The 14,038-nt window shown below is 47.4% G+C and overlaps 1 protein-coding gene across 1 annotated transcript in view; it reads left to right on the top strand.

Moving 5' to 3' along the window:
- Window positions 1–14,038, top strand: part of DPM1 (dolichyl-phosphate mannosyltransferase subunit 1, catalytic) — a 121,076-nt gene that overhangs the window by 72,499 nt on the left and 34,539 nt on the right. Inside the window, exon 8 of the mRNA XM_063958964.1 lies at window positions 10,556–10,670. Within this exon, the coding sequence (XP_063815034.1) occupies window positions 10,556–10,670 (115 nt within the window). The remainder of the gene's footprint in view (window positions 1–10,555; window positions 10,671–14,038) is intronic.

Below are 14,038 nucleotides of genomic sequence, written 5' to 3'. Positions count from 1 at the left end.
CCCTGTGATTTATAGCGCTGTGGTGTGTGCTGGCATACTCTCTCTCTGTCTCCCCAAAGGACTTTGTGGGGTCCTGTCCTCAGTCAGAGCATTCCCTGTGTGTGTGCGGAGTGTCGGTACGGCTGTGTCGACATGTTTGATGAGGAGGCTTATGTGGAGGCGGAGCAGGTGCCGATAAATGTGATGTCACCCCCTTCGGGGTCGACACCTGAGTGGATGGATATGTGGAAGGAATTACGTGACAGTGTCAACTCCTTACATAAGAGGTTTGATGACATAGCAGATGTGGGACAGCCGGCTTCTCAGTCCGTGCCTGCCCAGGCGTCTCAAAAGCCATCAGGGGCTCAAAAACGCCCGCTACCTCAGATGGCAGACACAGATGTCGACACGGATACTGACTCCAGTGTCGACGACGATGAGACTAGTGTACATTCCAATAGGGCCATCCGTTACATGATTACGACAATGAAAAATGTGTTGCACATTTCTGACATTAACCCTGGTACCACAAAAAAAAAGGGTATTATGTTTGGGGAGAAAAAGCAACCTGTGGTTTTTCCCCCTTCTGAAGAGTTAAATGAAGTGTGTGACGTGGGTTTCCCCCGATTAAGAAACTGGTAATTTCCAAAAAGTTACTAAGGGCGTACCCTTTCCCGCCAGAGGATAGGATACGTTGGGAGACATCCCCTAGGGTGGATAAAGCGCTCACACGCTTGTCAAAGAAGGTGGCACTACCGTCTCCGGATACGGCCGCCCTAAAGGAGCCTGCGGATAGAAAGCAGGAGGCTATCCTGAAGTCTGTATATACACACTCAGGTATTATACTGAGACCGGCTATTGCTTCAGCATGGATGTGCAGTGCTGCAGCTGCGTGGTCAGATTCCCTGTCTGATAACATTGATACCCTTGACAGGGACACTATATTGCTAACTGTAGAGCATATTAAAGACGTAGTCTTATACATGAGAGATGCACAGAGGGATATTTGCCAACTGGCATCTAGAATAAATGCAATGTCCATTTCTGCCAGGAGAGTATTATGGACTCGGCAGTGGACAGGTGATGCGGATTCTAAAAGGCACATGGAGGTTTTGCCTTACAAGGGTGAGGAATTGTTTGGGGATGGTCTCTCGGACCTCGTTTCCACAGCGACGGCTGGGAAGTCGACATTTTTACCCCATGTTCCCTCACAGCCAAAGAAAGCACCGTATTATCAGGTACAGTCCTTTTGGCCCCAGAAAGGCAAGCGGGTTAAAGGCGCGTCCTTTCTGTCCAGAGGCAGAGGTAGGGGGGAAAAGCTGCACCAAACAGCAAGTTCCCAGGAACAAAAGTCCTCTCCCGCTTCCTCTAAGTCCACCGCATGACGCTGGGGCTCCACAGGTGGAGCCAGGTGCGGTGGGGGCCCGTCTCCGGAACTTCAGCTACCAGTGGGTTCGCTCACGGGTGGATCCCTGGATTCTACAAGTGGTATCTCAGGGGTACAAGCTGGAATTCGAGACGTCTCCCCCTCGCCGTTTCCTCAAATCAGCCTTGCCAACTACTCCCCCAGACAGGGAGGCGGTGCTGGAGGCGATTCACAAGCTGTACTCCCAGCAGGTGATAACCAAAGTATCCCTCCTTCAACAGGGACGGGGTTACTATTCCACAATGTTTGTGGTACCGAAACCGGACGGTTTGGTGAGACCCATTTTAAATTTGAAATCCTTGAACACTTATATAAGAAGGAGAAGAACAGTTCCAGACGCGCTGTCACAGCTGCCAGCAAGGGATTGTCGGTCCCAAAGAAGAGTTTTTACAACAAAAAGCAGTTAAGCCGGCGCTGGCTGTCTTAACCTTATATAAGAAGGTTCAAGTTCAAAATGGAATCGCTCAGGGCGGTTATTGCAAGCCTGGACGAAGGGGATTACATGGTATCACTGGACATCAAGGATGCTTACCTGCATGTCCCCATTTACCCTCCTCACCAGGAGTACCTCAGATTTGTGGTACAGGACTGTCATTACCAATTCCAGACGTTGCCGTTTGGTCTGTCCACGGCACCGAGGGTATTTACCAAGGTAATGGCCGAAATGATGATACTCCTTCGAAAAATGGGAGTTATAATTATCTCGTACTTGGACGATCTCCTTATAAAGGCGAGGTCCAGGGAACAGTTGTTGATCGGAGTAGCACTAGCTCGGGAAGTGCTACAACAGCACGGCTGGATCCTGAATATTCCAAAGTCGCAGCTGGTTCCTACAACGCGTCTACTGTTCCTGGGGATGGTTCTGGACACAGAACAGAAAAAGGTGTTTCTCCTGGAGGAGAAGGCCAAGGAGTTGTCATCTCTAGTCAGAGACCTCCTAAAACCAAAACAGGTGTCTGTGCACCACTGCACGCGAGTCCTGGGAAAGATGGTAGCTTCTTACGAAGCAATTCCATTCGGAAGGTTCCATGCAAGGATCTTTCAGTGGGATCTGTTGGACAAGTGGTCCGGATCGCATCTTCAGATGCATCGGCTGATAACCCTGTCTCCAAGGACCAGGGTGTCGCTGTTGTGGTGGCTGCAGAGTGCTCATCTTCTAGAGGGCCGCAGATTCGGCATACAGGACTGGGTCCTGGTGACCAAGGATGCCAGCCTTCGAGGTTGGGGGGCAGTCACACAGGGAAGAAACTTCCAAGGACTATGGACGAGTCAGGAGACTTCCCTACACATAAATATTCTGGAACTAAGGGCCATTTACAATGCCCTAAGTCAGGCAAGACCCCTGCTTCAACACCAGCCGGTGCTGATCCAGTCAGACAACATCACGGCGGTCGCCCATGTAAACCGTCAGGGCGGCACAAGAAGCAGGATGGCGATGGCAGAAACCACAAGGATTCTCCGATGGGCGGAAAATCATGTGTTAGCACTGTCAGCAGTGTTCATTCCGGGAGTGGACAACTGGGAAGCAGACTTCCTCAGCAGGCACGACCTCCACCCGGGAGAGTGGGGACTTCATCCAGAAGTCTTCCAAATGATTGTACACCGTTAGGAAAGGCCACAGGTGGACATGATGGCGTCCCGCCTCAACAGAAAGCTAAAAAGATATTGCGCCAGGTCAAAGGACCCTCAGGCGATAGCTGTGGACGCTCTAGTGACACCGTGGGGGTACCAGTCGGTTTATGTGTTCCCTCCTCTGCCTCTCATACCCAAGGTACTGAGAATAATAAGAAGGAGAGGAGTAAGAACTATACTTGTGGTTCCGGATTGGCCAAGAAGAGCTTGGTACCCAGAACTTCAAGAAATGATCTCAGAGGACCCATGGCCTCTGCCGCTCAGACAGGACCTGCTGCAGCAGGGGCCCTGTCTGTTCCAAGACTTACCGCGGCTGCGTTTGACGGCATGGCGGTTGAACACTGGATCCTAAAAGAAAAGGGCATTCCGGAGGAAGTCATTCCTACGCTGATTAAAGCTAGGAAAGATGTGACCGTAAGACATTATCACCGCATATGGTGAAAATATGTTGCTTGGTGTGAGGCCAGGAAGGCCCCAACGGAGGAATGTCAGCTCGGTCGATTTCTGCACTTCCTACAGTCAGGAGTGACTATGGGCCTAAAATTGGGTTCCATTAAGGTCCAGATCTCGGCTCTGTCGATTTTCTTCCAAAAAGAACTGGCTTCACTGCCTGAAGTTCAGACTTTTGTTAAAGGAGTGCTGCATATTCAGCCTCCTTTTGTGCCTCCAGTGGCACCGTGGGATCTCAACGTGGTGTTGGATTTCCTAAAGTCGCATTAGTTTGAGCCACTTAAAACCGTGGAGCTAAAATACCTCACGTGGAAAGTGGTCATGCTGTTGGCCTTGGCGTCGGCCAGGCGTGTATCAGAATTGGCGGCTTTGTCATGTAAAAGCCCTTATCTGATTTTTCATATGGATAGGGCAGAATTGAGGACTCGTTCCCAATTCCTTCCTAAGGTGGTTTCAGCTTTTCATGTGAACCAACCTATTGTGGTGCCTGCGGCTACTCGGGACTTGGAGGATTCCAAGTTACTGGACGTAGTCAGGGCCCTGAAAATATATGTTTCCAGGACGGCTGGAGTCAGGAAAACTGACTCGCTATTTATCCTGTATGCACCCAACAAGCTGGGTGCTCCTGCTTCTAAGCAGACTATTGCTCGCTGGATCTGTAGCACGATTCAACTTGCACATTCTGCGGCTGGACTGCCGCATCCTAAATCTGTAAAAGCCCATTCCGTGAGGAAAGTGGGCTCTTCTTGGGCGGCTGCCCGAGGGGTCTCGGCTTTACAACTTTGCCGAGCTGCTACTTGGTCGGGTTCAAACACATTTGCAAAATTCTACAAGTTTGATACCCTGGCTGAGGAGGACCTTGAGTTTGCTCATTCGGTGCTGCAGTCATCCGCACTCTCCCGCCCGTTTGGGAGCTTTGGTATAATCCCCATGGTCCTTACGGAGTTCCCAGCATCCACTAGGACGTCAGAGAAAATAAGAATTTACTCACCGGTAATTCTATTTCTCGTAGTCCGTAGTGGATGCTGGGCGCCCATCCCAAGTGCGGATTGTCTGCAATACTTGTATATAGTTATTGCCTAACTAAAGGGTTATTGTTATGAGCCATCTGTTCGTGAGGCTCAGTTTTTGTTCATACTGTTAACTGGATATAGTATCACGAGTTGTACGGTGTGATTGGTGTGGCTGGTATGAGTCTTACCCGGGATTCCAAATCCTTTCCTTATTGTGTCAGCTCTTCCGGGCACAGTTTCCCTAACTGAGGTCTGGAGGAGGGGCATAGAGGGAGGAGCCAGTGCACACCAGGTAGTCCTAATTCTTTCTTAGAGTGCCCAGTCTCCTTCGGAGCCCGCTATTCCCCATGGTCCTTACGGAGTTCCCAGCATCCACTACAGACTGCGAGAAATAGAATTACCGGTGAGTAAATTCTTATTATATACACTATAAAGTATATATATTTCCGAATCCCCCGCCAGTATAAAGATTTAGAGCGGGAACGAAGCCCGCCGTCGGGGGGCGGAGCTTGTTTCCTCCAGCACTAACCAGCGCCATTTTTTCTCCTCATACAGAGAAGCGGCCCCAGACTCTCCCCTGCAGTTAGTTAATACAGAGGGACAAAACGAGGGGGGGGGGGCACATTTATTTGGCGCAAAATATATGGTGTTTTACAATTGTAATAAAAAGCGCTGACAGACTTGGGGGTTTTTCTCTCAGTAAACAGTGGCGCTGGGTGTGTGCTGGCATACTCTCTCTCTGTCTCTCCTAAGGGCCTTATGATGGGTCAGTCCACATAATATTAGGTATCCCTGTGTGTGTGGGGATGTCAGTACGTCTGTGTCGACATGTCTGAGGTGGAAGGCTCATCTAGGGAGGAGGCAGAGCGGATGATTGTGGTGTCTCTGTCGGCGCCGCCGACACCTGATTGGATGAATATGTGGAATGTTTTAAATGCTAAGGTGACTTTATCACAAAGTTTGGACAAAGCTGAGTCCAAGGATTAAAGCAGGAAGCCAATCCATAGCTTTTACTGTGTCACAGGGCCCTTCGGGGTCGCAGAAACGTCCCCTTTCACAGGTAGTAGACACCGATACCGACACGGATTCTGACTCCTGTGTCGACGGTGATGATGCTAAGTGGCACCCAAGGGTGGCCAAGTGTATTCAATATATGATTGTAACAATTAAAGATGTTTTGCATATCACTGAGGACCTCTCTGTCTCTGACACAAGGGTCGGCATGTTTAAGGGAAAGACTCCTGAGGTAACTTTTCCCCTATCTCACGAGCTGATCGCCCTGTTTGAAAAAGCTTGGGAAACTCCAGATAAGAAACTGCAGATTCTCAAGAAAATATTATGGCGTAAGCTTTCCACTCCCAGGACAGGTTATGGTGGGAATCCTCACCCACGGTGGACAAGGCATTTACGCGCTTGTAGAAAAAGGGTGGCGTTACCTTCCCCTGATACGGCAGGCCTTAAGAGTCCTGCTGATCGCAGACAGGAAACTACCTTAAAATCAATTTATACAATACGGGTGCCCTACTAAGGCCGGCAGTAGCGTCGGCATGGGTGGGTAGCGCAGTTGCAGCGTGGGCAGATAACTGGTCATCTGTCATTGACACCCTAGATAAAGATACCTTTTTGGTGACCCTGGGTCACATTAAAGAAGCAGCATAATATATGAGAAGTGATATTGGGCGGTTGAGTTCAAGAGCCAATGCCATGGAGTTTTCTGTTAGACGATCCCTGCGGACCTGCCAAGGGACAGGTATACGGTCTTTAAAAAAAAAAAAAAAGACTTTACCTTACAAAAGTGAAGTTTTATTTGGGAAGGGCCTCGCCGATCGGGTTACACAGCGACCGCGGGTAAATCTACTCTTCTGCCTCATGTTTCCCCACAGGAAAAGAAAACACGGCAATATCAGATGCAGTCCCTTCGGTCGCATAAGTTCAGAAAGGGGGGCTCTTCCTTCCTCGCCAGAGGTGGAGGTAGAGGGAGAAGTACACCAGCTACGGCTGTTTCCCAGGGACAAAAAGTCCACCCCGTCCTCCACAAAATCCACTACATGACGCGGGGGCTCCACTGAGGGAGCCAGCGCCGGTGGGGGCACGTCTTCGACGCTTCAGACAAGTCTGGGTTCAGTCGTACTTGGATCCTTGGGTGGTAAAAATTGTATCCCAGGGATGCGAATTAGAATTCGAAGATGTGCCTCATCACTGATTTTTCAAATCGGTCCTGCCAGTTTCCTCCTCAGAGAGGGAAACAGTGACAGCTGCCATACAGAAACACTATCATCAGTAAGTGATTATCTGAAAAGGTTCTAATTCGAGATGGAATCTCTCCGGCCAGTGATCTCCAGCCGGGGAGGTTTTTTTATGGTGGCACTAGACATGAAGGATGCATACCTTCATGTCCCCATTTATCCTCCTCATCAGGCGTACCTGAGATTCGCTGTACAGGATTGTTATTCCCACGTCCGTCAAGTTAATGGCGGACATGATGGTACTCCTGCGCAAGCAAGACGTCACATTTATTCCATACTTGGACAATCTCCTGGTAAAGGCGAGTTCAAGGGAAAAATTATTATAAAGCGTATCTCTCTCCCTGAGAATACTACAACAACACGGCTGAATACTTATTCTACCAACGTCACAGTTGGTTCTAAACTCGACTGCCGTTTTCGGACATGAATCTTGACTCACAAAACAAAAGGTCTTTCTCCCAGAGGAAAAAGCCCAAGTACTCCAGAACGTGGTCAGAGACAAAATGAGTGTCAGTTCATCAATGCACTCATGTATTAGGAAAGATGGTGGCGGCCTACGATGCCATTCCACACGGACTTTTCAGTGGGACCTTCTGGACAAGTGGTCAGGGTCCCACCTGCACATGCATCGGAGCCCTGTCCCCTGGGCCAGGGTCTCTCTTTCTCTCTCCTGTGGTGGCTCCAGAGTGCGCACCTTCTAGAGGGTCGCAGGTTTAGTGTTCAAAATTGGGTTCTTGTGACCACGGATGCGAGCCTCCGAGGATGGGGAGCAGTCACACAGGAGAACAATGTTCAGAAAATATGGTCAGGCCAAGAGGCTTACCTACACATCAGTGTGCTGAAATTGAGGGCCATTTGCAACAGCCTCAAACTAGCGGAGAATTTTCTTCACAACCTGCCTGTTCTGATCTAGTCAGACAACGTCGCGGCAGTGACGCAGGGGAACCGCCAGGGCGGGACAAAAAGCAGAGCAGAAATGGCAGAAGCCACCAGGATTCTTCGCTGTTGGAGGTCTTCATTACAGATGACACAATCTCCATCTAGGAGAGTGGGGACTTCATCAGGAAGTCTTTACAGTGGTGACAAGTCGTTGAGGACCTACTCATATAGACATGAAGGCATCACGCCTCAACAGGAAGATTCGGATGTATGGTCCCAGGTCGAGGGATCCTCAGGCAGCGGCGGTGGACGCCCTGGTGACACCGTGGGTGTTCAGTCGGTCTATGTGATTCCTCCACTTCCTCTCATCTCAAAAATATTGCGACTCATAAGACGAACAAGAGTGCAGACGATACTCATTGTTCCAGATTGGCCTCGAAAGGCCGGGGATGCAGATCTTCAAGGACTGCTCTCAGAAGATCCGTGGCTCCTTCCTCACAGGGAGAACCTGCTACTACAGGGGCCGTACGTGTTCCAAAACTTACCGCGGTTACGTTTGACGGCATGGCGGTTGAACACAAAATCCTAGGTAAAAAAAGGGTATTCCAGAGGAGGTCATTCCTACTCTTATTAAAGTTAGAAAATATGTTACGGTGAAACACGATCACCGTATCTGGAGAAAATATGTGTCTTGGTGTGAAGCCAAGAATGTTCCTACTGAGGATTTCCAACTAGGACGTTTGCTCCATTTTCTACAGACAGGAGTGGTTATGGGTCTAAAGTTAGGCTCAATTATGGTGCAGATTTCTGCCTTATCCATATTCTTTCAGAAGGAATTGGCATCTCACAGAAGTCCAGACTTTGGTAAAAAGAGCGTTACACTTCCACCCTCTTTTTGTGCCCCAGTGGCACCATGCGACCTTAACGTGGTGTTAAGATTCCGTAAGTCACACTGGTTTGAACCGCTTTAAACAGTTGAATTGAAGTTTCTCCCTTGGAAAGTGGTCGTGTTATTGGCCTTGACATCTGCGAGGCGGGTGTCCGAGTTGGCGGCCTTGTCTTTCAAGAGCCCCTATCTGATTTTCCATGTGGATCGAGCAGAGTTGAGGTCTCGTCCTCAATTTCGGCCAAAAGTGGTTTCGTCATTTCATATGAACCAATCTATTGTGGTGCCTGTGGCTACGGGATCCTTGGAGAATTCCAAGTCCCTTGAGGTAGTCAGGGCCTTAAAGATTTTATTAGCCAGAACGGCTACGGTTAGGAAAACAGATGCACTGTTTGTCCTGTATACAGCCAACAAGGTTGGCACTCATGCATCTAAGCAGACTATGGCTCGCTGGATCTGTAACACGATTCAGCAGGCTCATTCTACGGTTGGTTTGCCGGTACCAAATTCAGTAAAGGCCCATTCCACTAGGAAGGTGGGCTCTTCTTGGGCGGATGCCCGAGGCGTCTCGGCATTACAACTTTGCCGAGCAGCTACTTGGTCGGGGTCAAACACTTTTGCTAAAGTGCTACAAGTTGATACCCTGGCTGATGAGGACCTCGTGTTTGCTCAGTCGGTGCTGCAGAGTCATCCGCACTCTCCCGCCCGTTCTGGAGCTTTGGTATAAACCCCATGGTCCTTACGGAGTCCCCAGCATCCTCTACGGACAAGAAGAAAAGGATTTACCGGCAGGTTTAATAATATTTTATATATATATATACACACACACACACACACACACACACACACACACACACACACACACACACACACACACACACACACACACACACACACACACACACACGTTGAGTATCCCATATCCAAATATTCCAAAATACGGAATATTACGAAATACGGACTTTTTTGAGTGAGATAGTGAAATCTTTGTTTTTTTGATGGCTCAATGTACATAAACTTTGTTTAATACACAAAGTTATTAAAAATATTGTATTAAATGACCTTCAGGCTGTGTGTATAAGGTGTATATGAAACATAAATGAATTGTGTGATTGTAGACACACTTTGTGTAATACACAGTGTTATAATAAATATTGGCTAAAATGACCTCCAGGCTGTGTGTATAAGGTGTATATGTAACATAAATACATTCTGTGCTTAGACTTAGGTCCCATCACCATGATATCTCATTGTGGTATGCAATTATTCCAAAATACGGAAAAATCCCATATCCAAAATACCCCTGGTCCCAAGCATTTTGGATAAGGGAGACTCAACCTGTATATTATAATAATATTATATATATATATATATATATATATATATATATATATATATATATATATATATATATATATATATATATATATATATATATATATATATATATATCTCATAATATAAATTATTGTAATTACATTTTTGTTATACACCCACACTCCCTCTCCCGCTCTACTCAAAGTGGGGAACACTGCCACTTAATTTATGCCACAGTGTGGAGGTGTTAGTCGGCTTTGGCATTCCATATTCTGTCCTAGCACCAACTAACATCAGCTTGTGTGGAGATGTGTACTGCCAATCACAGCTTTTGAATCGGCAGCCACGACACTAACTTCTATAGTGAAAAACAGTGAAGTTTTAATCCACATTTCTTCATTACAATATTGAATGCCTTTCTGTCTGCGGTAGACTGGGTTCGTACAACAATATTACTAAATGTGGACCTTGGCACCGTATCTGTGCTCTGTATTACTTCTGAAGGAAGAAAAAAAAGTTATTTCCTTCAGTTATAGTCCTATATGTTATGTGTTTCCACCCTTTCATGTCCAGGTTTATTGTATATTGCTGAAAATTACCCCACCAATCTGTGGGAGTACATTGCTCACACTGAAATTGTTCAGTAGAGTTGGTGTATGCAAAATCCATTAGTTAATTCCCAGCCATTTTAGCTACTCCTCTTATATATTTATTGGTTATTACGCAGGTTGTACAGAAAAGAAGTCCTACAGAAACTGGTTGAGCATTGTGTGTCCAAGGGTTATGTCTTCCAAATGGAGATGATCGTGCGGGCCAGGCAGTTTAATTACAGCATTGGAGAGGTAAGCTTTTGTGTAAATCACAGCTGCATATGTGTGCAAACATAAGTTATGGTACAATATAGCAGAGCATGTCCAGAGGACCTACTATTCCCTGTGTGTGTGTGTGTGTGTGAGAGACATCCAGTAAGATTATCATGCATACAGCCGCACTTCACGCCGTGGAGATCTCTCAGTTAATTTTGCTTTGGTTGAACTGAACAGATATAAATATGGTGGACACCTTTTTGACAACGGTGGGATGTAGTGATGAACAGGGACTGTAGGTAATCTAATCTGTTTATCACTAATGGGATGCTCTCCAGTAAGATGACTTCAGATAGGAAAACTGTGGCTCACCATCATATGTATATGTCAGACCAGGATATTGGCATTGGGTTGAAGTTAACCGAGTAGCAAAACATGGTGTCCCAGCTAAAATGCTGAGTGTTTCTGCAGCATAACTTGGCCACACACAGTACCTCTGCTAATAGACTGAAACTGTCCAGTTTAAGTAGAAACTCAAAAATTGTGCAAAACGGACAGTGTAATGGTTTTGGTTCCCACCGTGGTTCTAACTGTGCAGAGTTTGTATTTTATCCCTGTGCTTGCACTCCGTTTTCCTCCCGGGTACTCCGGTTTCCTCCCACAATCCAAAAATATACTGGTAGGTTAATGTGCTCCCAACAAAATGAACGCTAGTGTGGATGTGTCTGTGTGTACATGTGATAGGGAATATAGATTGTAAGCTCCATTGGGGCAGGGATTGGTGTGAATGGCAAAATATTCTCTGTAAGGTGCTGCGGAATATGTGTGTGTTATATAAATAACTGCTAATAAGAATAATTATTATTATTGCCAAATTCTTGTAACTTTTTCTTTCTAGTTTATAGGTTTGTTTAATGATTATTTTTAATCAAAATGTAGTTTAGCATCTTTCTATGTTCTGCTAAATTAAACAAAATCATTGACTCCTATACTGAAAGTACTGAAAGAGGTATGATAGCAAGACTGCCTGTTTATTACATCTTGTACGCATGGGGGTGAGAGGAATGATGACTGTGAAAAGCACTGACACAACCTTGTAGTATGTCCTTGATGTTACTGTAGTATAAAGGACTATGTACTAATGGAGCACTCCTATAGCGCTTTTAAAGTGTTTTCTCTTTTTAAAGGTGTGTGTGTGTGTACAGGTCTATCCATTATCGTTGTGTTTTTGTTTTGTTTGTTTTTCTCTAACGTCCTAGTGGATGCTGGGGACTCCGTCAGGACCATGGGGATTAGTGGCTCCGCAGGAGACAGGGCACAAAAATAAAGCTTTAGGATCAGGTGGTGTGCACTGGCTCCTCCCCCTATGACCCCCCTCCAAGCCTCAGTTAGGTTTTTGTGCCCGTCCGAGCAGGGTGCAATCTAGGTGGCTCTCCTAAAGAGCTGCTTAGAAAAAGTTTTTAGGTTTTTTATTTTCAGTGAGTCCTGCTGGCAACAGGCTCACTGCATCGAGGGACTTAGGGGAGAGAAGTCAACTCACCTGCGTGCAGGATGGATTGGCTTCTTAGGCTACTGGATACCATTAGCTCCAGAGGGATCGAACACAGGCCCAGCCATGGAGTCCGGTCCCGGAGCCGCGCCGCCGACCCCCCTTGCAGATGCCGAAGATGGAAGAGGTCCAGAAGCAGGCGGCAGAAGACTTTTCAGTCTTCCTGAGGTAGCGCACAGCACTGCAGCTGTGCGCCATTGTTGTCAGCACACTTCACACAGCGGTCACGGAGGGTGCAGGGCGCTGGGGGGGCGCCCTGGGCAGCAATGTATAATACCTTTTTATGGCTAAAAAATACATCACATATAGCCCTTGAGGCTATATGGATGTATTTAACCCCTGCCAGATCTCACAAACTCCGGAGAAGAGCCCGCCGAAATAGGGGGCGGGGCTTATTCTCCTCAGCACACAGCGCCATTTTCCTGCTCAGCTCCGCTGTGAGGAAGGCTCCCAGGACTCTCCCCTGCACTGCACTACAGAAACAGGGTAAAACAGAGAGGGGGGGCATTTTTTTTGGCGATATTACTATATTTAAGCTGCTATAAGGATACAACACTTATATAGGGTTGTTCCCATATATATTATAGCGCTTGGGTGTGTGCTGGCAAACTCTCCCTCTGTCTCCCCAAAGGGCTAGTGGGGTCCTGTCTTCAATAGAGCATTCCCTGTGTGTCTGCTGTGTGTCGGTACGTGTGTGTCGACATGTATGAGGACGATGTTGGTGTGGAGGCAGAGCAATTGCCGGTAATGGTGATGTCACCCCCCAGGGAGTCGACACCGGAATGGATGGCTTTGTTTATGGAATTACGTGATAATGTCAGCACATTACAAAAATCAGTTGACGACATGAGACGGCCGGCAAACCAGTTAGTACCTGCCCAGGCGTCTCAGACACCGTCAGGGGCTGTAAAACGCCCTTTACCTCAGTCGGTCGACACAGACCCAGACACGGACACTGAATCTAGTGTCGACGGTGAAGAAACAAACGTATTTTCCAGTAGGGCCACACGTTATATGATCACGGCAATGAAGGAGGCTTTGCATATCTCTGATACTACAAGTACCACAAAAAGGGGTATTATGTGGGGGGGTGAAAAAACTACCTGTAGTTTTTCCTGAATCAGAGGAATTGAATGATGATGAAGCGTGGGTTAACCCAGATAGAAAAGTGCTAATTTCAAAAAAGTTATTGGCATTATACCCTTTCCCGCCAGAGGTTAGGGCGCGCTGGGAAACACCCCCTAAGCAAGTGGCGTTACCGTCTCCTGATACGGCCGCCCTCAAGGATCCAGCTGATAGGAGGCTGGAAACTACCCTAAAAAGTATATACACACATACTGGTGTTATACTGCGACCAGCCATCGCCTCAGCCTGGATGTGCAGTGCTGGGGTGGTCTGGTCGGATTCCCTGACTGAAAATATTGATACCCTGGATAGGGACAGTATTTTACAGACTTTAGAGCAATTAAAGGATGCTTTTCTTTATATGCGAGATGCTCAGAGGGATATTTGCACTCTGGCATCGAGAGTAAGTGCGATGTCCATATCTGCCAGAAGAAGTTTATGGACACGACAGTGGTCAGGTGATGCGGATTCCAAACGGCATATGGAAGTATTGCCGTATAAAGGGGAGGAATTATTTGGCGTCGGTCTATCGGATTTGGTGGCCACGGCAACTGCCGGGAAATCCACCTTTTTACCTCAGACCCCCTCCCAACAGAAAAAGACACCGTCTTTTCAGCCGCAGTCCTTTCGGTCCTATAAGAAGCGGGCAAAAGGACAGTCATATCTGCCCCGAGGCAGAGGAAAGGGTAAGAGAGGGCAGCAAGCAGCTCCTTCCCAGGAACAGAAGCCC

This window comes from Pseudophryne corroboree, chromosome 3 (genome assembly GCF_028390025.1).
Source record: "Pseudophryne corroboree isolate aPseCor3 chromosome 3, aPseCor3.hap2, whole genome shotgun sequence".
In the NCBI taxonomy this organism is placed as follows: Eukaryota; Metazoa; Chordata; class Amphibia; order Anura; family Myobatrachidae; genus Pseudophryne; species Pseudophryne corroboree.
This window is presented reverse-complemented; position numbering and strand designations above follow the sequence as displayed.